The sequence below is a fragment of the Mixophyes fleayi genome, chromosome 10, assembly GCF_038048845.1.
Source record: "Mixophyes fleayi isolate aMixFle1 chromosome 10, aMixFle1.hap1, whole genome shotgun sequence".
Lineage (NCBI taxonomy): Eukaryota > Metazoa > Chordata > Amphibia > Anura > Limnodynastidae > Mixophyes > Mixophyes fleayi.
The window spans coordinates 70,602,347-70,629,289 of NC_134411.1; the positions used below are offsets into that span (position 1 = coordinate 70,602,347).

At 40.0% G+C, this 26,943-nt stretch overlaps 1 protein-coding gene across 2 annotated transcripts in view; it reads left to right on the forward strand.

Annotated features, from left to right (window-relative positions):
* Positions 1–7,118: 7,118 nt before the first annotated feature.
* The window catches only part of NKD1 (NKD inhibitor of Wnt signaling pathway 1), a 73,005-nt gene continuing 53,180 nt past the window's right edge, over positions 7,119–26,943 (forward strand). For both annotated transcript variants that reach the window (XM_075188857.1, XM_075188858.1), the window contains exons 1-3: positions 7,119–7,371; positions 7,520–7,552; positions 9,908–10,014. In XM_075188857.1, the coding sequence (XP_075044958.1) occupies positions 7,347–7,371; positions 7,520–7,552; positions 9,908–10,014 (165 nt within the window). In that variant the 5' untranslated portion in view covers positions 7,119–7,346. The remainder of the gene's footprint in view (positions 7,372–7,519; positions 7,553–9,907; positions 10,015–26,943) is intronic.

A 26,943-nucleotide genomic window follows, 5' to 3' on the forward strand; every position in this document is an offset into this window, starting at 1 on the left:
TGTAATGGTCTAGGACTGGAGATACTCAGTTCTACTCGAGGGGACTGAGTACAAACTGACAGCGTTGTCAATGCCCCTCCTCCGTGAACTTCTTCTTGCTGGACTGTTACAGGGGACACATGGACAAAGCTAACATTTTATCTTAATTCCTCCAGCAGTATATGTTTAGTATTTATTTTAGCTAACATACTTACACCATTCTACCTGGTATACTGTTTTACTTCTGATATTGTAGTAACCTGCGCTGAATTATTATTATTTGACATGAAAGGTATTTTTTTATTTCAATTCATTAATTCTGCTCAGGTTATTGCAATCAGAAACTAAGCGAAATTACCAGATCAGAGCATTGTCTTTGGTGGAATGGGTTATGTAAGAATCCGGCAAAGTCATAATATCAGTCAGCAATTACCAGAATTCTCAATGTTGAGTAATAAACACAATATCTAGATGGCAGGCCTTGTTGCGCAATAGAAATAAAACTTAATAATAATAATAATAATAATAATAATAATAATAGTAATAATAATAATATGAGATTTGAGTTGTCTGAATAGGTGGTGTTGTAGAGGGCTTTGTATGTAGGGGTGAGTGATCTGATTTGTATTCTTGAGGACATTAGGAGCCAGTGAACTGATTTATAGAGCGGTCCAGCAGATGTGGAGGTACAAGTAGAATATGAATTTATGTTGCTTTGTGTATACATTATAAGATCAGAGCTACATCTACATGTTTTCACACAGTGTAAACAGTAATTTAACATATGACTGGCTAGCTGTATACATGCCAATGTTAGTAGTTGCAATATCATGGCACTTAGGCTAAACCTCTATCTACCCAAAAGACAATCAATCTGTCCAAGTCAATGAACTAATTTGCTACATACATTCTGTGTGGATTGAATGTGTTCACTTTGTGACGTTAGAGTGACCAGGAATAGGTCGAAAGATGGGGTTGCAAATAGCTCTTGAACCGCATGTTGTCCATCTATGCCATAGAGGCACATATTCTCTCTCTACAATAGGTGCTATGAGCTTAGTCAAATGTACCGAAAACTAAAACTCTTTCCCACCGGGGCCACTGTGAGGGGCACATACAGTACAATCTGGTCCTAAGACATGCTCATTTTACCAATTTGAAGGGAATAAGCGGTTCTGAATGTAAAAGTGATGTTACAACATTAGAACATAAGTGACCTTGCGACTTCTAAACATACAGACATTTTCACATGTACCAAATACATAATTTCAAATCAAATCTATTCCTGCAGTCATTCGTGTACAAAAAATACCTTTCTTCATAACTGGCTCTTTACCTATAAAACTTCTGCTATCTAATTCTTTCACATTTCCCACAAAAGAATCTTTTATTGTTCACTTTGCTTTGTTCCGAAATAGTAGAAAAGTTTGGATGCTGCTTCAGGTTTGAAGAAGACTCACCTTCAGTTTAAGGGCTATGTCCTGAATCAGAGGCAACAAAGATGTATCGTCTAACTGTCTACAATTTTAAACTTAGTTTTGTAAAAGGTCAACCTGTGAGAGCACATACTTGAAATCATTACAATGAATGGTATATTGGAACATTCTTAGGATAATTTTACGGGAAGCAGACCAGTTATAGACTGTTTGCACTTGCAGCTGTAGTCAGGTTTTGTTTTGTATTTTTAAGTGGACTTCTTTGCAATTCAGGGATGTTCTTCCTGCAATCTGCCTGTTCTTGCCGAAACATTCAGGAATGTCTTGCAGAGTACATCATTAACACCTCAGTCAGAAAAAATGTTAGTAAGTATTTTACCTGGCCACCTAGAGTATAACCAAACGAAAAGTAACTGTCATGTACAGATCTTATCTGACTTGCAAGGGATTTGCAGAGAATTTGAAGATTTTTAATATTCCACTCTGTCTAAAATTGAAATGTAATTGTGCTAAGTGGAGAATATAAATATTTGTTTATTGGAATGGTTAATATATGAATGTGAGCAATTAAATAAAAAGAATGGTTACATAAGGATTGGGTACGTTTAAACGATGATCGTAAGAGCGACAACGGATAAGGCGACAGGAATACAGCAAAGATGTATTCCCCGATAGACTTGTAATCGTGACGACTTGGAACACAGACCTCAAATAGTGGAAACAAATGAAGAAGCCGGCAGGTAGCGATGACATCACTTTCAAGCTGCATACTATGTTTCCTGCTTTTAACCTGGAGATTTAAGAACGCGCCACCTCTACAATTTAATAGGCTTTTTAAACAACATTGTAGAGGCGGTGCTGAAATCCGGCTTAGAATGACCGTAATAACGGTAATAGTTTTAACGCTGTGTTACTTTTGCAAGTAGCACGGACAATTGAATATGCCCCATAGATTGTAAGCTTGCGAGCAGGACCCTCTTACCTCTCTGTCTGTATGTATTACTCAATATTGTTTTATTACTGTGTTTCTTCCCAATTGTAAAGAGGCTAGGAATATGCTGGCACTATATATATAAATGTTAATTGATTGATCTGCACCTCCTTCATCAACCTCTTCTGTACTTGTTCTCTTTTTATGGGTGATTGTATTGTTATGATTTGTAACCCTGACTATCTGGTGCTACAGAGTTTTGTTGCAATTTACTAATAACTTACTTACCAAACTTACTTACTTAGTGTGACAGGATGGACTGCCTATGCCACCCTGTCTGTTGTTGCTGGGAACCGGCTGGGCTTACTTTGCCACCGTTTCCTTTCGTTATCCCAAATGCGCCCTCTTGCCGCAGTAGAAGGGGCTTATAATGCTGCCACCACTGAACTCCTTTATGGCGCTCAGAACCACGTTCCTTCTGGGTAACTGTCACTGCTAGTGTACTCCTGTGCTGGTACACTTGGGCTGCTAACTCCGGACATCTTACCATGGATCAGGGTTGCTGTGGATAGATCCCCCCTGGCCTATCACACTGACCAGAGCTGCAGGTAGCAGGTAGAGAGGTGGTACTGGAAAAGCTTGGGTCCAAACCTCAGAATCAGCCAGAGAACGGATTAGATTTTAGGGTCTAATCTGCAGGTCACAGGATTACAGCAATATTGAAGAAGTTGTCAGGCAGGTCTTTTGAAGATGTTTATTGCTCAAGTGTCCTGACAAGGACAGTCCCACTGATTTAAGTGGTCAGGTCAGATGGAACATCAGAATGATACATTACATGCTCACACAGCTCACCTTTTATACAGTTCCGAAATAGACTATTTTTAGAATCAAGATGTACTCTATTTACACAAACATGGATTTACATGCATTGAAAAACCAGTAATATTTATACTTAGCTTTAAAATTCTTAAAAACCTTGCTGTGATTTTCTGGATCTTATTTCAGAGGCCGGAGACTCACTAGCAAGTCAAAAGGTCTGACTGGCATGAATACTTCAGACAGTCGCCAAATACACATTCCCACAGAACAACAAAGAAAACAAAAACAAGTCACTTCCCCACATCACAATACACCAAAGGCTTGGTAAACACAGGCTCATTGTATCAGATATATACATCAGAATTAGGCAAATCCTATAGCAAGGATAAACAGAAAAAACAACTTTTCTACCCTTGTCTCAGAGATAACGATTTCCTATCTCACAATATACACAATATCAAAAAATAAGTGCACATGCAATTACATAAATAAGTGCCCTGCGCTATTTGCTTTAAATACATTTTTACTAAAAGTTATTTAATAGTGATCCAGTCACACTTAGCATAAATGTATGTATTAACACAAGTCCAGAAAGGTAGTAGGCTGATTCTTGAGATAGTTGTGTCCTACTTAGCTGAGGTGCCAGATCCATATGTGCCAGCTTAAGACCAGCTCTATAGCTCTGCAGCTTTACCTTTATATTGTCCGACCTCCACAGATTAAAACTCTGTAAAGAAGAAGAAAGGGGGCGCTCCAAAGTGGATATAAGATTTTATTAACAAGACTTCTTTAATACATAAAAACTCATACCAGATAACTTAGAAGTAAAGCTATGTACGCTCTCACCAGGACATCTGCTCCGTGCTGAAAGTTAACTAAAATGAAAAATGTGCACCAAGCCAACATTTTAATGGAAAAAGAAGTACAAACATGTGTTTTTCATGTGTATATACTCTGACGGCATTAACTATACAAAGCAGATAACTCCACAAACATTAAAATACACAATACTATGAACAGTGCTTGTGATCATGTTGAATATTGAAATATTGGAAGAAAATACATATTTTGGGTGCTTTCTGATGCAGATTTGGGACGGGGCAGTAAAATAACTGGGATTATTTTAATGAATGCTAATTTTATTTATACACAATTTGTACATACCCCCTAATATTCCCACTGGAAGAACTAAAATACTGTGCAGACAATCCACATAGACAATCCTGCCAAATCATGCTCATTACACAACCTTGCCCCAGTAGGCTAATTCCCCTTCAGTCATCAGAAATTAGAGCTGTCCTAATAAAAAAATCAAGACTATTTGGAGGTAGGGTTTTATAAAGATATATATATATATATATATATATATATATATTTATAAACTTTTTTGTTGGTTTTACAAGGCATGATGGTAATAAACAATTCAACAAAAACTTAGCTGCTATGTTTCTGAGCAGTCAATATATTCGAAGAAAGGGTCTCAACAGATGTGGTGACCTAAGGTCCTGGGGAGTAATATTATGCTGTGATTTTGGGGTAAACATACAATGGGGTGGGTGTAGGGGGAGGAGGTTGAAGAGGGGAGGGACTGGTGGGAGGGAGGTTATTCAGGCAAAGTGGGAGAGTAGTAGGGTTTATATATTTATAACCTTGTTGGAATATCTGATAATGGTAAAATAAGCATCTTTTCAGTACAATATTTGCCTTTTATAGCAAATGTTTTGGGTCAAATTACACAGATCCGGTCAGGGATTAGTCTGAATGACTGACCCAAGCATTGTGGTCAGAATGACTGCAAAACATGATGGCTATAGCCATTGATTGATTGAACCAGTTGCCCCTCTGAAGATCAAAAAAATCAAGTGAAATTCTGACAATCCTTTCTGCCCCACATTAGAGATGGTAGGGCAAATTTGTTTATAAAAAGTAATTTACCCATCCTGATCAGAGCCGGATTAACAATAGGGCTAAAGGGGCAACAGTCCAGGGGCCTTGGGCAGCTGGGGGGCCTTGGGCATCCATCGGGTTGGGGGCGGGGACGCCCCCGACCCGTTGAATGCCGGCTCCGATAGTCACCTGTTCAAGGAAAATGGCAGGCAGCTAACAGCAAATGTTATGCTGTCAGCTGCCTGCTGTCATTGTAGGACTAACGTGGCGCGCAGTAATCTCCTAACTGAGGAGATCTTGTGAGAGTGAGTCTATACCGCGTAATTGCTACAGGGAGTGGAAAAACGTAAGGAGGTAAGTTCACGGGGGGATGGACCTCATGGCTGGGGGGGCCTCTTGGGGGGGGGGGGGCCCTCACAGTACCCTTAGCCCGGAGGCCTCGCTTCCCTTAATCCGGCCCTGATCCTGATTGCTCTCTGCATGCCTTGGAATAGAAAATGGGATATACCTTGGCAGAGTTCACATTCATTATCATAAAATACAACTTACTGTATAAAACTACAATCACCACAAAGTGCTAATACATATGGGTGTTAACATCTGAAACCAGTTTTGTGAGCCATCTGAGTTTACAGATCAGATCAATAAATCAAACACAAAAGAGAGAATAGAAGGATAGGCGTACTTTACAGACACACATGCATGCATATATGTGTAAAATAAATAGTTGTACTTACTAGATTTGTTAAGAGTATTTATGTAGCTGCATTAAGTGATAAAAGCTGTAACAAACCTGTAATAGATTCTCTGTTAGTTGACTTGTTGTTTCTGGTGCAGAATAAATACAGCACGTCTAATTTAAATCCATAATTTAGGCACAATATTTGCAGCCTTTTATTCTCTCTATTGTAGGCCTAATGTTCTGCATCAAAGGAACTTTTTTTTAGTTTGTCCCTGCCGTGTGTTAGCCACAGTTTACACAACTGAACGCAGTTTAACAGTTCCCTCTCTATTCCTGCTCTCCCTCCTTCGGCTGATCGCCTGCGAGCATTGTTTTTAGATGCAGACATACACAACTTATTAGATCCCAACATCAAAGCCGATGTCCCACAGTCTTGCTGTCAAAGGCCCCATTGTGTTTCTGTGCGGAAAAAGCTGCTGGAAAAGAAAAATAATTCTGTTCAAAGACTCATCCAGAGGGGGGCAGGAAGAGGAGTGGATGCGGAGGGGCGCATCTGTGGAGTACGAGGGAGCATGCACCCCTAAAGTAGTTTCTATGCTACCATCAAGAATTGTTCACAGCCTAGTTTTAAAACACACTGACACATTTTTATTTGCACAATTTGCAAACTAAGACACTTATTTATTTGTGTTGCTGACAGATGTTGTTGTTTTCTCTTACACATAACACTGGATAGTGGTCTATAAATTGACAATATTTTGCAGCAATATTTGATTAAGTATATTATTATTATTATTATTAACAGTTATTTATACAGTGGCAACATTTGTTACAGAAAGCCCCTTTAAACACAAGAAAGCCTACAAACTCTACTGCACAGATCCCTTGGTCGGAATGAAAACCATGACCCCTGTATTGTGAGCCAGCAATGCTAACCACTGTGCCAGCATACTGCCCAAAGTATACATTGTGGACACACTGTAACCAAAAGTCAACCTTAGCTGTAGGTATTGAGGAAATACAATTGAGGTGCCATTGTTTTTTAAGATTGCCAAACTAATTTTTACAGCTGTCAGTAAAACATGGATCTAAGTAGTTTTGTACACATATACTAAAACTAATTATAAGAGCAATTATTGAAATGATTTCTTTACAAGCATAATTTAGCTAATCTCCCATCATGTCATGTACACGCTCCCCAATTCCTCCCTCATCTGCTCTAGCACACTGACACAGTCTCTCCTTCCAGCACCCCTCAGTTGTTTTTGCTGTACCTCCCCTCCCTTGCCTCAGTAACCCACCTCCTTCTGCTCTACTCCCCCCCCTCCCTCTCGGCTTCTCCCCCCTCCACCAGCCTCATAACTCCTCCTTACTCTGTGTAGGCTGCGTGTGTCTGGCAGAATGGGCTGCACCTCTCTGCACAGGATAGCACAGAACCGTGCATGAGGTGTCACTGCTTCTAGGGGTCTCTGCTTCTGGGTTCTGGATTTGTGGGTCTGCCCCTGTCAGCAGAGGAGGATTTGTATCCCTTGTGGGAGCGCACATGGATTGTAACTGTACTGGATTGTAATGTGTGTTTGATGTTCTGGATCTGGGGATCTCCCGCTGAGAGATGGGGAAACTTTATTCCAAACACGGTGAGTGATCCGGATGATTTCACCCTGGCTCTCTCTCTATACTGTAAATAACTATTGATTTTGTAGATTTCTTTACAGTCATCTAATAATCTGTTGTTTTTTTTTTGTTTTCTTTTTCTGTACTTCTGTTGTTTCTCCTGACTGGCAGCTGCAGTCTGCAAACCCAGAGAAAGCCCTGAAGGTAGGAAATTAAATCCCCCGACAGACTCTTTGGCTCTGTGTGATAGTAGGTCTTCTGATTGTCAGCTGTGTGATATAAGTTTGGTGACTGATCTGCCGCGTGTGTTTTAAAGTTGTGTTCATGGTGTTCCTAGTATTACAAAACTGGTCATGTAAGGTAATGTAACCTAGACTGCAAGCTTTTATAGTTGCCAATCATTGGGATCATTACATATAAGCAATGCAAGTCATCGATTTGAATGTGTGGACTGTTTTTCGAGTAAAAGAAAAAACATGTCTACAAATTAATACTTAATCCAGATTGTGCACTTTTTTGCCAACAGAATTAAACAAAGAATGTAGCAATTTACGTCTGCAATGTGTTAGAGAACATATGCCTTTGATACTGTGGGTCCACGTTTATGAAGGAAGTCAATGCATTAAAGCTATTTGTGAGTGTTTTTTGTGTCAACTAATGGTGTTGATAAAAGTTTTTGGCACAGGTTAGTAAAATGCCCCATCCCACATGTGTGCTGGTACTACTGTCAAATACTGCCCAGGGGATTGGTTTGGGAGGTTTGATCATTGATAATTGTCCTTCAAACTGCTTTTGCTATAAATAGTTGTGTGCTTGAAGATCTTCCCACATATTGTGTGCTATGATTGTTGTAAAGTTTGAACACATGATCACAAATTATGGATGTGCATTAAAGTTTTAGCCTTGTATTGTATCATGAATGTGACAAATTCTTATATATAGTTTGTTCTTGTCTTTGTTAAGAAGTTTTGCTCTGGCGTGTAATTAAGTTCTGTTCTCAAATTATCCCATGTATGTATTAGCCTTATGTAAGTATCTACGCTGATTGCTGTTATTTGTGTATGGTCAAATATTGTGCCATATGTTTTATGAAGCACAGACCACAAATGATCTTTTGGAGATTACCATTGATCTGATCACATATGGTCACCACAGTGTGTTATAAAATGCTGGCTACAGTTTTTACGCTTCAAGTGTTGAGCTTTGATCACAGATTGTCACTTCCCTGTTTTCTGATCTATTCACAAGTCATCAGCCCATATTTCTTTCAAAGCTTGCAGAAACATTAGCACTAATTGTCACATAGTTTACATTTGTTATATATCACAATACTGTCCCTGCTGCTACATCTGATCCCAGATTGCAGACTTTTAGTTGAAGATTTTTTAGTTTGAATGTCCTCTGAATTATTGAATGCATTGTTGAAACAAGTGCATTTGTCAAACCTCTGAGTTTTCTAGGATTGTTGGAGAATCTTGGTCTCAGTTTGCCCATTCCATATCTGGACAGTGAGCTTCCAATGTTGAGAGATATGTTTTTCTTTACTTCAATGAGAGATATGTTTTAAGGTTGATCTAAGTGTGTGTCTTATATATGCAAACGCTGCATGTCATTAAGAGAAAGACTTAATTTTTGTACTGTACTAGATTAATTTAGCTCATGTGTCCATTACGTATTGTAATGTGGAATCAGTGATTGTTCTGTATGTTCTTGTTGATCTGCAAGTAAACTTTCATTGGAGTGTTACTGAGTTTCTAGTTTACCATTTGGTTTAATGGACATGGATCTGATTTACTTTGTTCCTGTATTAGAAGCAGAATCTGAATGATGGACTTGTGTTTGCTTGGATGTGTTTGATCTGTGACTCTGTTCCTTGTCTAATCCCTTCATGTGTCAGTGAACCTGTAAACTGTTTTTTTGCCAATGCTTATAGTTTATCTTTGAAATGCAAGCATCCTGTGATCTAGTCTAATGCCCAGGAATGTCTTAGATCACTGATATGGTCAAAGTGTTTTCCTTAACTGAAAGAGATTTATAATTTAATTTTAATTGCATTGTATACAATAAGTCTTGATGACCTGTCCGGTGTGCTTTTCAGTAAGGTGCCAGAGTAAAAGAGTCTACCTTGGGTCATGGTGACCTTCAGCAGTGATCACATCATGTGATGATTTATGGGAATCTTTATATATTTATTTTTTTAATATATATGTATGTGATTGTTTATTGATTGTGAATGAACCTATTGAGTATGGCAGTTTTTGCATATTGATTTCCTGAATCAGAGGTGGGCAAAATTAGAGAAAATTCAGGAGTCTGTCAAATCTAGGAGCTATGAGGATCTTTTCAGGATCTAGGGAATATGTGCTTCCGTTGACCTCAACAGAACTTGGCTACTTGGATTTGAAAAGTCGTACTCTTTATATAGAGGTTCCTTTTGACAAATATATAAAATGAGACAGATTCTGTGCTGGACAATACTGATATGGGGATTGATAGTAGAGACAGTAAGTTGAGTGGTCCTCTTCTTCTGAAACCTCAGAGCTTTGTCTTTTCTTGAAGGTGACAGCTTTGCAGTAAATGCTTGCTTGGCTCGGAAAGGCATTGAGGACTGGATTGCCAAGCAGAAGTCCTCAACTGCCCTCAATCACAAAACTGGGTGCAAAAGGGTAAGTTGTCAATTTAAGTTTGTATCACGTTAAACAGAAAATTGAATTTTAGAATGTCTTTGTTTCTTATGTGTTGTATATATGTTTGTAATGCTGTTAAAATTATAGAATGCAGTTTAGGGCCTGAGCTGTAAGGAGCCTTTCATCTTATTTTAAATGTGGTTTTTCAGGCTTCAGTCCGGCTAAAAAACTTAAGGTTACGTTTTAGGCTGAGTTAGGATGTTATAGGTTATTGTAATCAGAACCTTCTGAACATATCCTCATCAAGTTTTAAAGCATACTGTCCTAGTCAAGTGTTGTTTCATTCTAATGACATTTTCTCTGTATCACCCACAAGTCCTCAACTTTTCATAGGGTTGTATCTATACAGTCCAAATCTAATATAACTCAACAGTATCTAAGCCAGTGTTGGCTAACCTGTGACACTCCAGGTGTTGTGAAACTACAATTCTCAGCATGCACTTCCAGCAATAAGCTGCTATATATTGACAAAGCATGCTGGGACTTATAGTTTCACAACACCTGGAGTGTCACAGGTTAGCTAACACTGATCTAAGCTCTCCAAATTTAAATCATTTGTTGGTGTAAAATGGATAGGATGTCACATTAGTGCTGGAAAATCCCTAAGCAGTTGTCTTATACTACCCATTGGGGCATATTCAATTAGCTTTCCGGTCCGCGGGATCGCGCCGGAACAGCCGCGAAACTTAATCCACGTTCCCGCAATAACGTGGATTTTCATTCGCAGCCCATAGGGTTGTGTACGAAAATCCGCGTTAATGCGGTACCGTATTAACAGCAATAGTACGCAGGATTCGCGGTAACGCACGTTACCGCGAACCGGAAAGCTAATTGAATATGCCCCATTGAGTTAACAATTAAAAATCTATAACAATGTAACTTTTTCCAGAGTAGCAGCAGAAAAATGGCCTCCTGACCGATGTCAAGGGTCATGCTGATAATCCACGCCCAATCAGTAGTCTCTATCATTTCGCTGTTCAAAATAATGCAACTTTATATTGGTGCAAACGTGTTGCACAATATCTGTCTTCAAATTACAGCTCAGGTTGAGTTTAATAAGTTTTTGGCTCTTGCTGTGAAGTGATGCCCCTTTGCACGGGAAGTGATAATATTTCTCATATGCCTTAGTAATGTTTGGAGACTGCCGACCTCACAAGATGTGGGTTTTGGCATCAATTCTACATTTCTGCCTGTGCTGCATCTCACTTTAACCTCTTGGCTGCCAGACTGGTCTGCAAAGTTTGAAGGGCAATACAGCACGTACCCGTATAAGCCAAGGATTTAAACAGATGTTTATCACCTACTAACTTTCCACAATTTTGCTTTTGAAGAAAGATTAAATCCTGTTTTACTACTTTTTTATCTGTTTGCATACAATATGTGTCACTCTTCTGCGGGGAACCTTCATTTCAGCTCACAAGTTGCTTCCATTTATCTGTTTGATTAATGACAGCTTTCTAAGCACTTCAGAAACCAGAGAAAGCCCGTTTATCTGAGGGCTGGGAAATAGATCAGCAAAACAACAAAAGAATTCACAGAAAGATCATAGAGGTAGAGAGCTGTTTGAAAATACTTTGTTGCTTCGCCTTTTTAAGTAAAAAAAAGGTGTGAATAGGAGCATACAGAGATGAGCGTGATTGTCTCACATGAGCACGAAATGCCGCCATGTTGTCCATGACCATCTGTGCACTTTTTTTTAAAGTTATTCTTGTTTTGTGTGTGTGAGTCTCTCTAGTAAAGTAATCTACACACCAATTCCAGATAACTCCCAGGTGCTTCCGATATGGCCCAGCTGCTCAGACCTACTTCTAGCATAGGCCAATGACTTGCTAGAATACTTTAACTTGTGTTATTCAAACTATGACATTAAAGTTTCTGTGTGGTCAGCGCACACTCTTGTTAAGATCCGTCTTGTTAAGCCCCCCACATCACCTCAAACTTTCTGAATTTATGACAAAGGCCTTATCACTGGGCTACAGCCCTGTGTGGATGTTTTACGCCTCACACCACTAGCGCTAATCACACGCGTTTTACTAGTCGTTTTAGTGCTAGTACAAGGCGCGTATATGAGCCGACAACTCATGATTTTACCAACATTTGTGCTTTGCTGAATGTAGCCTGTTTTATTCACTTGAGCTTATGGTAAATAAATGCTTCGGTGAAGCCAGGATTGACCTCCAATGACCTCAAAATGCTAGTAAAAAAACCGCATGTGAAGTGTTTTTAACACAAGAAACACGTCAATGGTTATGCGGCCAAAGTCATGTGACTTTACCCTTTATGGTGCAGCTTTTACATTCCGTCTCAGTACTGAGAATTTTGGTCAATGCGAACATATGAATTCCTGGCAATTATCTCATCACTATCAACTGGTATATCATCTATTCAACAAGTCCTTTGTTCTTGTAACACTTTTGTCTCAGAAAACACAGAGCACTTAGAGTTTGGAATTTCTGACTGCAGAAGGATTATAATGCTTATATTATATTTGGTGCAACAGTTTTTTTTCATGTTCAATAGAAGGAGCGTGCGTGTGGACAACTCCTGCAGCAATTCTTCTTTCTTTGAAGTTCTTGCTGGGAGAATGTTTATAGTTTCTAATAAAGAGCTTTGTTTTTCTTTTTCATTTAGCGAGGAAAATGATTAATGGAGATATTGTTCTCCCATAAACTTTAATCACTGTGTAAAAAAACCCCAAAACATTTCAAAAATCTCTCAAGAAGCAAAAATGTGCAATGTCTGCTAAGAGGTTTTCTTCATAATGTAGTCTAGGGGTAGTCAGCGCGTGGTACCATATATGTTTTATATTGCAAATCTGAGCCTGCTCTGTGAGCTACCAGTACAAGCTGTTCACCTTTTTTCCATTGCAGAGCATGCTGGGAGTTGAAGTTTAAACATCATAACAGTTATGTATCACCTTTCTGAGCAAGTATAAGGGTTTATTTTGAGTTGTACTTCATTAGCATTTTGTAATCCATACTTGCCAACTTTTCCTCGTTGACTTCAGGGAAATCCTGGGGGAGGTGGGCGTTCCGGGGTGGGGATTGACAAATCACATCATTTTGGCCTCGCCCCCTAAACGATTGTCACAATTTTGGCCAATTACAGCAGGGGACGGGGCTACATGATGCGATATTAGCGTCATTAAGCCCCACCCCACCACTTATCTATTGCGGGGTGAGAACCGGGAGGTTGCCCGGACATTCTGGGAGAGTAGGCAACTATGCATTAAAGAAAAGCAGCTAATGAATCTCTAGAGACTGAAGTGTCTTTTACATTTCTGTCTCCATTACTGAAGTCATGTTGTCTTATCTGTCAGTCTTTGATTAAATCTTGGTCTCCATGAAAATGGCCACCTCAATAGGCATCAATACATGGACATAGGACACAATTTCTGAACTGTGTCATCATGCCACAGATGGCGAAGCCAGCCACGTCTTGTACTGGCTCAGCATCAGGGAGAGTGCCAGATTCTTCAGGGAGTGAGGGAGATCACCCCTATTTCAGGGAGTCTCCCTGACATTCAGGGAGAGTTGACAAGTATGTTGTAATCTTACTTCACATTACACTATGAGTAGAGAGTAACGTGAGGAAAGCACTGAGAAAATGTGACAATCATTGATACCCTCGGTGATGCGTGTTATGCGCAATTTTCCCTCACATGTGTACATACACAGGTTTCTTACATTGTTGTCAGTCCCTCTCATCAGCATAGGGATTAATGATTCCCCACGCAAGCAGTATTTTATCCGCCATTTCCTGAGCTCTCCACTGGGAACGTAGCGTGAAGAAAGATTAAAAAAACCTAATAAAGTAAGTGGGAGAGAGGGTTAAGTTAGGGCAATATGAGCAGCAAGAAGGTTTGCTGGTTGGCAAAAGTCTTCCAGGATGTTAATTAAAAAATGTAGTGTAAACAATGTATTTAACTGGGTGGAATAAAGGAACAGGATTTGTGTTTCCAAGTGCTTATGTTTGAAAATAGGCTATGCTATTTTGTTTCCAGATTAGGCTAAAGCAAAGTCCTTGAGCTTTTTTTTTTTTTTAAAAAGTACTACTTGACAGGGAAGGGATTGAATTTATAGACAATGTTCCCAGTAGGCTGCGTTAAAGGCTAAAACAGTATTAAGAATGTGAAACACTTGGGATAATTTTAGCACTATCCTTTAGTACTATACTGAATATTAAAGGTCAAAGATCACATAGTTTTGGGAAGACTAATGCTAAGTGTAATAGGATTTAGAACCTAATTCATTTCTTATGTATGTTTTATTCCTCCCCTTTTGTTTGTAGATCATTTGTGTAATAAAAAAAGGATTATGACTCTATAAATATGCAGTATTAGCCCTTCATCACACTACACTACTTGCTTGCAATGTGTTCACCATTGGAAAGCAACCCGGACATCAGACAATATTAACTAGTCACATTCAAATCTACGTTCAGATGTGAACTTGGGGTAGCGATTGTTATATGGAACGACGACCCAAATGGCAGCTGGTTTTCCTGCAGTATATTAGATGTGATCAAGTATGTATATTTCATATTTGCTCCAAAGAGTGACTAAAATGGACTCTTATCCTATGGGTTTCTCTGTCTTGTATGTATTATTTACTACTAACGTTTAATATTGTAACTTTGTCCTTAGTTCTTATTTCCCATATTTTTTAAATAAATGATATACCTATATTGCAGATAACAATAAAATAATTAAAGGAACTAAGTAATTCATGAAAATGATTAATGGGCTGCAAAGCTGATTCACATATATAATCTGGGTCCAGCACAAAAACCTGCACTAAAATATAACAGTATGATGAATGGAAAAAGTATTGACCAGCCATAGCTAAGCATTTCATGGTACAGAAGACTTTACTGTTTACATTTAAATCGTGCCTTTTGAAAATCTCATGCAATATCATGATTGAATATTTTCACCTGATTTTGTTACTTAGTATTTTTTTTATTTTTTTTTAAACCGAATCAACTATCCCAATGGCAGTAACAGGATCTAGAACTTCCCACACCTTGAAAATTTTTGACGTTATGGGTCAAAAGTAAATCTATAACTGAAGGCATATTTATTAACATTGCTCAAAGGTGCAAATCTGCACAAAATCCAAAGCAGCTAATCAGACATTTGCTTTCATTGTCTAGCTTGTACTACACCAGCACTGCCCAACTTGTGACTCTTGGGACTAGATTTACTAAGCTGCGGATTTGAAAAAGTGGGGATGTTGCCTATAGCAACCAATCAGATTCTAGCTATCATTTTGTAGAAGGTACTAAATAAATGAAAGCTAGAATCTGATTGGTTGCTATAGGCAACATCCCCACTTTTTCAAACACGCAGCCTAGTAAATCTAGGCCTTGAGCTTCAAAGTCCTCCAATTGCATGTCACAGCGCTGTTGTCTTGAAGCTGAGAGGTCTCCCTGATCTCTACAGCCACAACAACAAGCCATTTAATTATTCAAACTGAATACTGCTGTTCTACTAGTCACTAATAGAAACTGCATGGTTTCAATATGAATCCACTGCTTCACACTTTGAAATCCTGGTGGTTTCACCAGATGGATAGACATTGGATGAAATTGTAAATTGTAGAGCTTCCTCATCATTGGCTCATCACACTAGATGGATGTTCTCTTTTCTGCTATAGTTTGAGAGATAATTAGATAGAAAGATAAAGTATGGGTGACACTGTGTTTGGAATGAGGCTGGGCACAGAGGAGTACATAGTGTCCAGTAAGAAGGGGACTGGTGGACTTTAGGCTGTGCACAAAGGAGTATATGTTGAATAAGAACATAATGGAGTTGTGGTGGGCATTCGGCTTGTAATACTGACACATAGTGGTGTATAGGTGAGAAAAGAAAGGGCTATAGTGAGAATAGGATAGTGGCTATGAAGCTATTATGCTGGACAAAGGACAGTGCATTGTGGGTATAGGAGTTCGGTGGACATGAGGGTATGCTGCGCACTGGCAGTATATCGTGTACATGAGACTGGGGTGAGCATGAGAGCTGTTATGCTTGACACGGGGTGATCAATGGAAGGTATAGGACTGTGGTGGGCATGAAGTTGCTATATTGGAAAAAAGAGAGTATATTGTGATGGACACAGTACAGTGTGCGAGGACATGAGACTGTTATGCTGGACACAGTACAGTGTGCGAGGACATGATACTGTTATGCTGGACACAGTATAGTGTGTGTGGACATGAGACTGATATGCTGGACACAGTACAGTGTGCAAGGATATAAGACTGTTATGCTGGACACAGTACAGTGTGCGAGGACATGATACTGTTATGCTGGACACAGTACAGTGTGTGGACATGAGATTGTCATGCTGGACACAGGATAGTGTGTGTGGACATGAGACTGTTATGCTGGACACAGGATAGTGTGTGTGGACATGATACTGTTATGCTGGACACAGTACAGTGTGTGTGGACATAAGACTGTTATGCTGGACACAGTGCAGTGTGTGTGGACATGAGACTGTTAAGCTGGACACATTGCAGTATAACACCTCTATGAGGCGCGAGCAACAATAAGCAATCTTTTAGTACCCTAATATCTATCTGTTACTTATCACAGAACCTTGTGCTTACTTGAATCTGCTCCATTCAAATATATACATTTCAGGAAATGAAAAGCTGATAGCATTGGGCCATTAAAGGATGAACTAGGGAAATTGATCGGAGAAGATAAAGTAAAAATAGACTTATTAAATCATACTGGCCAACTTTTAATTATTATAGTCTGGGAGATCCCGGTCAGGGGGCGTGACGGGAGGGGTGGGACGCTTTCAGTCGCATCATTTTGTCTCCACCCCTAGTGATGAAAACATCATTTTGTCGCAGGGATGGGGCCAAAATGACGCGATTTGCTAAGGCTCCCATCCTGCACACTTAACTAGGAAGTAGACAGGATGCGGGAGAATTGCCTACTTTCCCGGGAGTCTGGGAGACCTACCCGGACTTCGGGAGTCACCCGGACATTCCGGGAGAGTTGGCAAGTATGTATTAAATCCATTCTTTTTATCTGTATTTACAAAGGATAAAAACAATGCTAGGAAACACGTTGTGCCACATATTTTAATATCCCCTGGAGTACTGTTCATCAAGACATAGAAAGAATGTGGCACAACTGTGATTTTTATATACAATAGGTTGCCTTCCAAAACGCACTTGTTTAGGAGGCCTGTACCAATGCTCACTTTGTTACTGTCTAGAAATGGGAACTTTATGGAAAACCATTGTTGAAAATAACTCGCATGAAATCTGTAGTGTTTGCCAGTAAGCTTGTGGGAGGCCCACATATGAAGTGGGGGAAGATTCTGTGGCCTGATTTTACTTTGTGATCTCAATGCTAGTACATAAAATCTATTGCTACTCAGCGGCCCAGCAATCTTGGCCTGGAGGGGTAAAGGTTAACTTCCTGAAAGCCATGGGGAAGCCATTACCAATTTTGCCGGTGAATCATACCGGTGGGGGTTATCTCTTAGCACCAGTAGTATTACTGCCGACTGTATTCCTTTCATTTATTGGTTGGAACGAAAGACGCCCTCTCATTTACGGCCCACAATAGAATTTTTTGTACATTGATAAATCACCAAGTGGCTCATTTAGTCCACCCATTTTTTTATAATAATGGACTAAGCTATGGCAGCATGGTGGCTTAGTGGCTAGCACTTCTGCCTCACAGCACCTGGGTCATATGTTCTCCCCGTGTTTGCATTGGTTTCCTCCGGGTGCTCCGGTTTCCTCCCACATTCCAAAAACATACTAGTAGGTTAATTGGCTGCTATCAAATTGATCCTAGTCTCTGTCTGTCTGTGTGTGTGTGTATGTTAGGGAATTTAGATTGTAAGCTCCTATGGGGCAGGGGCTGATGTGAGTGAGTTCTCTGTACAGCGCTGGGGAATTAGTTGCGCTATATAAATAGCTGCAGTTGATGATGATGATCATGCACAGAGCCCTTTACAAATGCTTGATCCAGACATATACTATTCTTACAGTAAAATAATACTTCTAACATTACTTGATATCCCGCCAACCAGTCCCTTCCTGTTCTTGTATTTATTTTTTTAACTGAAGTTTGTTGATATGACTTATGTACTTGGATATTTTATTTCTGTCCACCACATATAGCCATAACAATATGTTTTTGTAACACATACTGTATAAATGAATGTGTTTGTCTAAACTTATACACTTTAAACTTCACACACAGGCAGTTATGGTTGCTCAGTTGTACCATTTTAAAAAAAATTAGCCCTGTCTGACATTGCTCAGTAGGGCTAATTTACTATAGGCTGGAATTTGGCATTTGATTTGCATTGAATAACACAACTTTAAACACCAGTGAAAATGTGTTTGACATGCGGTTGTTAACTAGCATTATTAGTTGTGTTCCGGAGGTAAATCGAGATCAGTGAATGGAGCAAGAAGCATTTGGAAAACTAAAGTGAAGAACCTGAACCATACTTGCCAACTCTCCTGGAAAGTCCGGAGACTCTCGAAATTCGGGTCGGTCTCCCGGACTTCCGGGAGAGCTGGCATTTCTCCTGCATCCCGCAATTCCCTTGATAAGTGAATCTCGTCATTTTGGCCCTGCCCCCGCGAAACGTCATCTTACTCGTGGGGGCGAGGCCAAAATGACACGATTCAAGGCGCCCCGCCCCCTCCCACCCTCTAGTCACGCCCCTCTCCCGGACGTCGCCTACTGAAAGTAGGCAAGTATGACCTGAACGTGTGTAAAACTGCAAGTGTGTACGCTTACAATGGAAAAAAGAGCTAGGAAGTGTACTGTAGCATTGGTGGGTATGATGTCTTGAGGTGCAAAACCTTCACTGAACCTTTACAACCAATCATACACTTGCTTTCATTGTCTTACTTGCACTAGACATATACAAGCTAATTGCTGATTGGTTTCTGTAGTTTAGTGCAAATTGTGCACCTAAATGCAATGTTAGTAAATGAGTTCTAATGTGTGGGCAATAATGATCATTCTGTACCATCAATATCCTTTCAGGGTATTAAAATAATGGGAATAGTGTCACAAAAGTAACGGTGCAAAAATTGATATAAGCCATACAAACCATATTTTTTAATTTAGAAAATAAAAGCAAATGTCTAATTAGTTTCTATGAGTTACAAAACTTTTTTGTACAGTTTACATAAATGTCTACCATTGTTCTTTGAATGGAAAAGACCAATAATTGGGTGGCTCAATAACCACAATCAGCATGCGTGTGGGTTGGTGGGTGGGGGGTAGTGCTTTTGAAGTGTTAGGCTGCCCCTTGTGCCCTTCCCAATGCCCAATTCAGTGTTGCACGCACAAGTTGCAGCGGTGCATATCTCCCCATAGCGGGATGGGGTTGTCCTGATCGGGCAGTGGGACAGAGCCCTAAAATTGGAACTGTCCTGCCTAAATTGGACACACATCGGAGGTATGATGCAGTATATCTCCAATCTCATCTCCATCCACACTCCCAACCCGGTCCCTGCGATCGGCCAGTGACCGTCACCTCTCCTCCACACTGATCACCTCATCCTACTCCAGAATTCAAGACTTCTCCCGAGCTGCCCCTCTGCACTGGAATGACCTCCCACGTTCCATCCGTTTGTCCCCTAACTTGTACTCCTTCAAACGGGCACTCAAAACTCATCTCTTCCTCAAAGCTTACCAGCCTTCCACTTAACCCTCACTCTCATCACCTCGGTCATCCTCAGAAGATGGGAGCACTTGCTCCCCTCTTCTGACTCCCTTTGTGCCAGCCGTCTGTTTGCCCTCCCTTTAGGATGTAAGCTCTTATGAGCAGGGCCCTCCTCCCCTCCTGTCTCTCTACCTTCTCTTCTGCTCCAACATCAATATACCGTATTTCCCCATGTATATGACGCTCCACTGTATAAGACGCACCTATATAAATCATGTGAAAAAATTGAGGATAAACATTATCCCCAATTTTTTCACAGAGTAATTGTGCAGCTTATACAGAGGAGAGACAATGCTATAGTCAATTCTGACTTACCCTGTCAGATGCTTCCTCTGTCCAGTAAAGTGTTCTTTCTTCTGTCCGTCTGATCCTGATGCTGGATAGCCGCGTAAGGTCCTGTTCGCGATGTCCTTGACAAGGTCTTTAAAGGTCCTGAAAGGACAGGGTAAGTGCTACTACCCCTGTATAAGACGCACCCAGTTATTAGACCCAAAATTTTGGGGAATTTTTTTTGCGTCTTATACATGGGGAAATACGGTAATTGCTTTGCCTGGAACCTCTGAAGTCATGGTATTACTCATTTATTGTTCTGTATTCTGTATTGTCCATTGTTTGTACTGTGTTTGGTGCTGCGGAATCCTTTTAAATAAGGGATAATAATAATAATAATAATAATATGATGATGATGATGCACAAGTCTTCCCTACAAAGTGATGACATCAGAAGCCACCAATTATAACCAATTAAATCTGAACTCACTGTTTATACATATATTATTTACAGGAATTTATACATGTATTAGCATCATTATTGCATTAAATATATGTTATGAACAAACTGACTGTTTAGCCACAGTTGTGCCATAAATTTAGTCTGCAAGTTATGGTGAAGGCTGGCTAACAGAGAAGTGGTTAAACATGACAATGTTGTTTGTCCACTAATTCCTGGTGGGGATACCCCTTTAAAGGGACTAAATACTTTTGTGACATAATGAAGGGATTAGCAGCGCTGCCAGCGATGTAACAAAGCTGGATTCCAAGGAATTATCTCTGAGCAATACCAGTTGCTTCCATAAACTGAGTTCAGCCACACGTACAGAGATTTTGGGATACTGACCCCCCCCGCCCCATAAATTCATTATTTTGGGCCCTGACATGAAGCAGATGCGTTGGCTGACAGTTTGTTAGGGAACAATCTGGATTTCCAGCTGCTAGAGGCAAAACGGATGTCCAGCTGCCTCCATGTGAGCAGTACACACAATGTTCACCTTAGTGATGCCATATTGCGGATAGATTGGTTCCTAACCTCTGTGGCACGCCACAAACTTACGTTCAGTGAAAATTAAATGCATAGTTGGCAGCATTTTTAAACATGCCCAGAGACACTTTGCTGCTGTTATCTTAGAAATGCAAACACAATATTGTATTGGCGGACCTTGGAGCACTAAAATTCCCATCATGCCATGTTTACAGAACTTGACTATAGTACAGTTTTTGGAATTGTATATACTCCTCTACATTAAGTATTAACTTATAAAGCCTAGAAAATAAGAGGAGATGGTAAGAATGACATCTAACATGCAAAAAATTTACTTTTATTGTGCAGTTGGTAATAATGAATAATAGCGACAAGTCTTTTAAACCTGAGGACTGTCCCTGAGTTTTTGGGACAGTTGGCAGCTATGTAAATCTGTTCAATGCAATACAGCATTTAATATTTTTTTTTTCTGTGAACTACCAATGGGCACTTCAAATGGAAACAGGGATGACACCAGTCTGCCAGCTAGGTCAGCGTCAGACTTTTGGTTGCAAATTGGACAGCCTTTAAAGGCTCCATCTTTATATATAAAAAAAAAATGCCTAAGGAGCTTATGGCGAGGATTTAAATTGATAAAAGACTTTCAGATGAAAAGATGTGCAGATTTGTCTTCATAAAAATAGCCCATAGAAATCTCCTGATTTATAAACCAGAAGGTGAATAATTTTGCCTAGTTGGAACAAATGTCATCTCACATAATATGTGACCAAAAACATTAGTATTGGTGGGGAGTGGTGGCACAATTTGCAGCCAACCTCGTCTTCACAACCCCGCTCACTTCACAAGAAGATCGGGCTGATCCATCATCATCGTCGTCCTCATCATCATCATCTATTTATATAGCGCCAACATATTCCGTAGCACTTTACAACTGGGGACAAACCTTTTAAACTAATAAACAAACTGGATAAAACAGACAAAGAGGTGAGAAAGCCCTGCTCACAAGCTTACAATCTATGGGACAATGGAAGTTTGACACATGAGGTTAAGTCTACATTTTACATTTCGGCCAAGCCAGACTGCAATGGTACAAGTGACTCATAAGCTAAATGATCCTGTCACACAACAATGTCAAGGGGTAGTTGTCTTGTGTGAAATTGTGTAATGGGTGGTAATAGGGTAATGTAGTGAGGTTAAGAGGGTGGTTGAGGAATATTATAAGCTTGTCTGAAGAGGTGGGTTTTCAGAGAATGCTTGAAAGTTTGTAGACCAGAGGAGAGTCTTATTGTGCGAGGGAGAGAATTCCAGGGAGGAAAGGGGGTCCAAAGTTCCTGATATTCGTGAGCCTTCAGGTGACTCATTCCGGGAGAGTAGGCAAGTATGATACAATTATCATGCCTCGGTGAAATCACTACTTTCTAGTGACTTACCGTATATGCTGCATTCTTATGAATAATGGTTTGCCTGCTTATGTTATTTGTAAGTCATGTGTCCACCAAAAGTCGAATGATTTAAAAAAAAAAAAAAATGGGGTAGAGTTTTTCATATATACATAAATGTTCGCTGTAACATGCACTTAGACCTAATTATCCAACTGGTTTTACTTATCAAAAGATATGTGCATTAATTATGTGGGAATTTCTTTTAGTTGCATGCACTACTTTCCCTTCCGAAACATTAGGCCAAATATGGCAACTTTAATACACAACCTCTAGTTACATCATCCTAGAACATGACTATGATCATGTATTGCTCAGTGTATCCCAGCAAACGAAATTGGTGCTCTAATAAGTAACTATTTTGCAAATGCGTTCATTTGCTACTTAGTTTTGTAAACATTACCTCCAGTGTTTTGTTGTTCGTTTTTTTTTGAACACATAAACATAATTTGTTGTCACACATAAAAATTAAAAATAAAATTAGGTTTCCCATCTGGCAGCAAAGGGGTTAGTTCTGCAGCTGAAGCACATAAACAGACGGGGAAGGAAGTAGCTGAATAAATACAGACTCCTAGGGTGCTTTGAGGTAGTGGCCAATAAAGACTTGGAAGAGGACTAAGCGGACAATCGGTCGTCTCTTCTAGACGCAGCCTTTCAAGTGAGGTTGTTAGCAGTTTCGGAGGGGGTCGAGCCTTCACCTCTGTGGTCTCCTTCATGTTAGAAAAATAACATCAGTGGCTCCTGGTGAAGCCTTTGCACTGTAAAAATAAACAAGAGCACCATTTTGTTTGCTTTTATTTAAGGACATGCCAGTCTTTCTATGGCCCCGCCTTAAATTCCATGTTCAACTACTGAAAAATTCTGGGCTAAATCAACATGGAAGATGTAAATAGCTGAAACACTGCTATTATAGCTTTGGGGATGTGGGGATTATAAATGTAAAAAGCAAAGGACTCTGGGAGAGAACCTACTTTGTTAAACTCACGCTTACTTTGATATCACGGAGTGACTCTAGTCTCACAGACTGTTGTAAACAATTTTTTTGTGGCCCAAAGCTGGTTATTTTTCCTTGTTTAGCCTCAGATTGTATGTGATTTGGTTGCAGTACAGAAACATTCAAGCTAATTCGCTATACTATGATTAGAGAACTTATCTTGTTGCTGCCACTGCATATGTTGTACCACATTGCACAGATCTGGTCATTTTGGCAAAAGGGGGAAAACTGGCGAATCACATGTGACCCAGACAATGCAGCCTGTCAGTAATCACACATATATGCAGATTGCAATCCCTGCCCACTTGGGATTTATAGTCTAACTCAGTGATGGGCAAACTACGGCCCGCAGGCCAGATCCAGCCCACTTAGAGGTTCTATCCGGCCCGCCAATATTTTTAATAATTTCTTTAAAATATGCATAAAATTATTAGGGCCGACCCTGTGTGTCAGAACCTTAATTTTTATGCCTTCCCAGCTATTTTCTTCATTACACTTCATCCTCCTTCCTAATAGGACACTTCGTATGTCAATCACTCAAACACCTGCCCGTTCCCTAATGGCTGAAAGTCATGTGAGAAGAGATGGGCTGGGCCATATACTAAGGCGGATTTCGATTGGCTGCTGTGTTGTCAGTTAGTGGCTCACCAGAAAGACGGATCTGCAACAACCTGCTGAAATAAGTGCTGTGTCTGTACGATCGCTGCACTTATAGAGGTAACACTGCTATATAACACCCTCCCGTCCCATTCAAAACATTTGTATTATATATTTCGATATTTGAGTTTTTTAATAAATTATATTGACACGCCTAAATTTTTTCCTTTTTTATTTGGCCCGCTCCTGAAAAAGTTTGCCCATCACTGGTCTAACTGGTATCTCAATAACATTTTGATCAGATTAGCTGGTTGTAATGGTGCCACACACAGAGCAGTGTTGGGAAATTTGTTTGGTGTGCTAACTGCTTGGAACTCTTTCTGAATTAAGCTGACAACCCCAGTGCAACTTAGAACTGGAGTATAGGCCAGTGCACAACACATACTGAATAAAGGAATTCTCAAAATGCATGGCTGTTAAGCAGATAGGAGCATCACATAGTGCAAAATACTGCAGTTCGGTGGACTCTCACAATATCTTACACTGGGGTCATGTGCAGGTTGGAGTAGGGGAAGTGGGAAAGACAGGAACTGCAGATACGGAATGGGGCCCCTGACTTACACATTGTGGCAGGGGCCCCAACTTACACATTGTGGCAGAGGTCCACAGATAAGCCACCGAATCTGGAAGAATTGTTTCATAAAAAAGCAGTTCCTGGTATCAGGCTTTCCGAGGAAATGTGCAAAATTCCCCCCACAGCACATATGCTGCATTGCGATGTTATGCACCTCTTTTTGCACATTTGTGCCTGTTTTTACAGGAGCGAAGGATCTGCACATCAAACTTACGCCACCTGCAGTGAAGGCAACACTGTACATCTTTTAATGGGGAGGTCCTGGCTAATTAAATATAGGTGCACTCGTGTTCATTGAATTTTGTTCTGAAGGATAAATTAATTGAGGGGGTGGAGAGGTCACCTTTACAGGACTGTTCCCTCAGTAGAGTGTTGCTGCAGAACATCTTTCTTCCCACAAAAGGGAGCACAGGAAGTGCTGATTTTTTTGGGGTTGTTTTTTTTTTGTTTTGTTTTTTTTTAAATATCCATCAGTTCCCGTTGTTTCTCCCACTGTTACAACAATGGGCTGTTAAAGAGGCAGGTAATTCATTAGGGTTGGTGGTTAGGATTTGGGTAAGTGTAAACAAGCCCTAACCCCATCTGAAAAGTAACCCACAACCAAAAATCTTAACTGAATCCCTAACTATAACAAATCTTTTCTAATGTAACGGAGTAAATAATTTCCGAGAGACCATTTAATGTGGACTTCTTTCTATTTATCTTCTGTCTAGGTAGATGAGCTGGTTACACATCTATTTATCAAAATATGATGTCCAACAAAAATGTTTATTTTACAGATTAACCCCTTGCTCTAGTGGCACCTCAGAGTCCTATGTCTGGTACTCCCGTGGTTCCGAAGAAACTGTTTCCTAGATGAGGGTATTGTCACTACTGTAATACTAACATCCCTTTCAAGCCTTAATAAATATGCTGATCGGTACAGTGTGTCAATGAAGTTGAGTGGATGGCTGAGTCATTCAGAGTCATCAACACATTGCTCTTGGAAGAGCATTCACTCACTTTCTACCAGGGTCCAAGGGTGGTGAAGTGACTGTTACTTACGCCAGCAGAGGTGAGTTTCTGTGGAACTGTGGGAATCTTCCATATAGGAGCGTCTTAGGTTTGCTGGTTGGGGGGAGCAGGATTCATCTGTAAAATAAATTTGCTGGGGATTTCTTGTTTAATATAATCTCTTGTGTTTAGTTCTGTTTTTTTCCTTTTTTAATGTTTCGCTTCCAGGTTTCAATAGCAAATTAACTCTCTTCATTGTTTCTGTACCAACTCTGCTGAGCTATGCAAGTCCTGGGGACAAGCACATTATTGCAATCTTTTTATAATGTCACAGAGGGTCCAAAAGGATTTGAACTTCTTGTTCCTTAGATCTCTGCTAGAAATGTGGAAAGACTTTTAAAATCCTGGCATCAAACTCTGCCAAATTCTTTTGAGCTCCGCCGTGAATCATAGCCATATAAAATACTTGTTTTCTTAGCCCGTCTCATTACACAGACGTCAAAAAATGCAGCATCCTGGATGGAGATTCTCTTTAGTTCCCTCTTTTAGATGTGAGAGCTAATCTTTTCTTTTTTTTTTTGGTTCTCCCTTTGACGTCTATTGTGTATTAGGAAAAACATCCAGGCCACTCTTTTACAGACAAATCTCACTCACAAAGGCTGCTCTGTTAAACATCTTTTAAAAGTTCATTTTGATGGGATTGAGAATTCTTTGGCAGACGAGAGCAAAGAGATCGTAAATACAGAGTTATTTTGCAATCGTTTAGGTCTGATCATATCTACACACGTTCCTTGACATCTTAACCCAACACCAATGTTTCCATCCAATGCTTTTAATTCAATACATATGTAGTGGTTGCGAATCAAGATTACATATGTGAACCTATATGACTTATAGCTTGGTTCTAATAGGTAAATGCTAGCAAAAAGAGAACTGCAGATTATCTGTCATTAAGAGTAGCTAAAGGATATCCTTGATTATGCACAGGTGTATGAATGAGGTTCTCAGTTTCCTACACTTGTGAAAGTGAAAACAGTCAATTGATTCCATGTCTATATATAGGGGTAAACGCAGGATTTGCAGAGGGGGGTTTCCACGACGCCAGTGGGCGTGACCAGCATGCATGGGGGCGTAGCTATAATTTTAGACAGTGCTTGGCTGCTCTCCAACTCTCCCTATCCCCATAATATACATGGGCAATGCTGTGTGCACTACTGTTAGGTGCACGCAGCTATCTGTTTTCTAGCAGAGCCGTGTGAAGCGGGAGCAGGG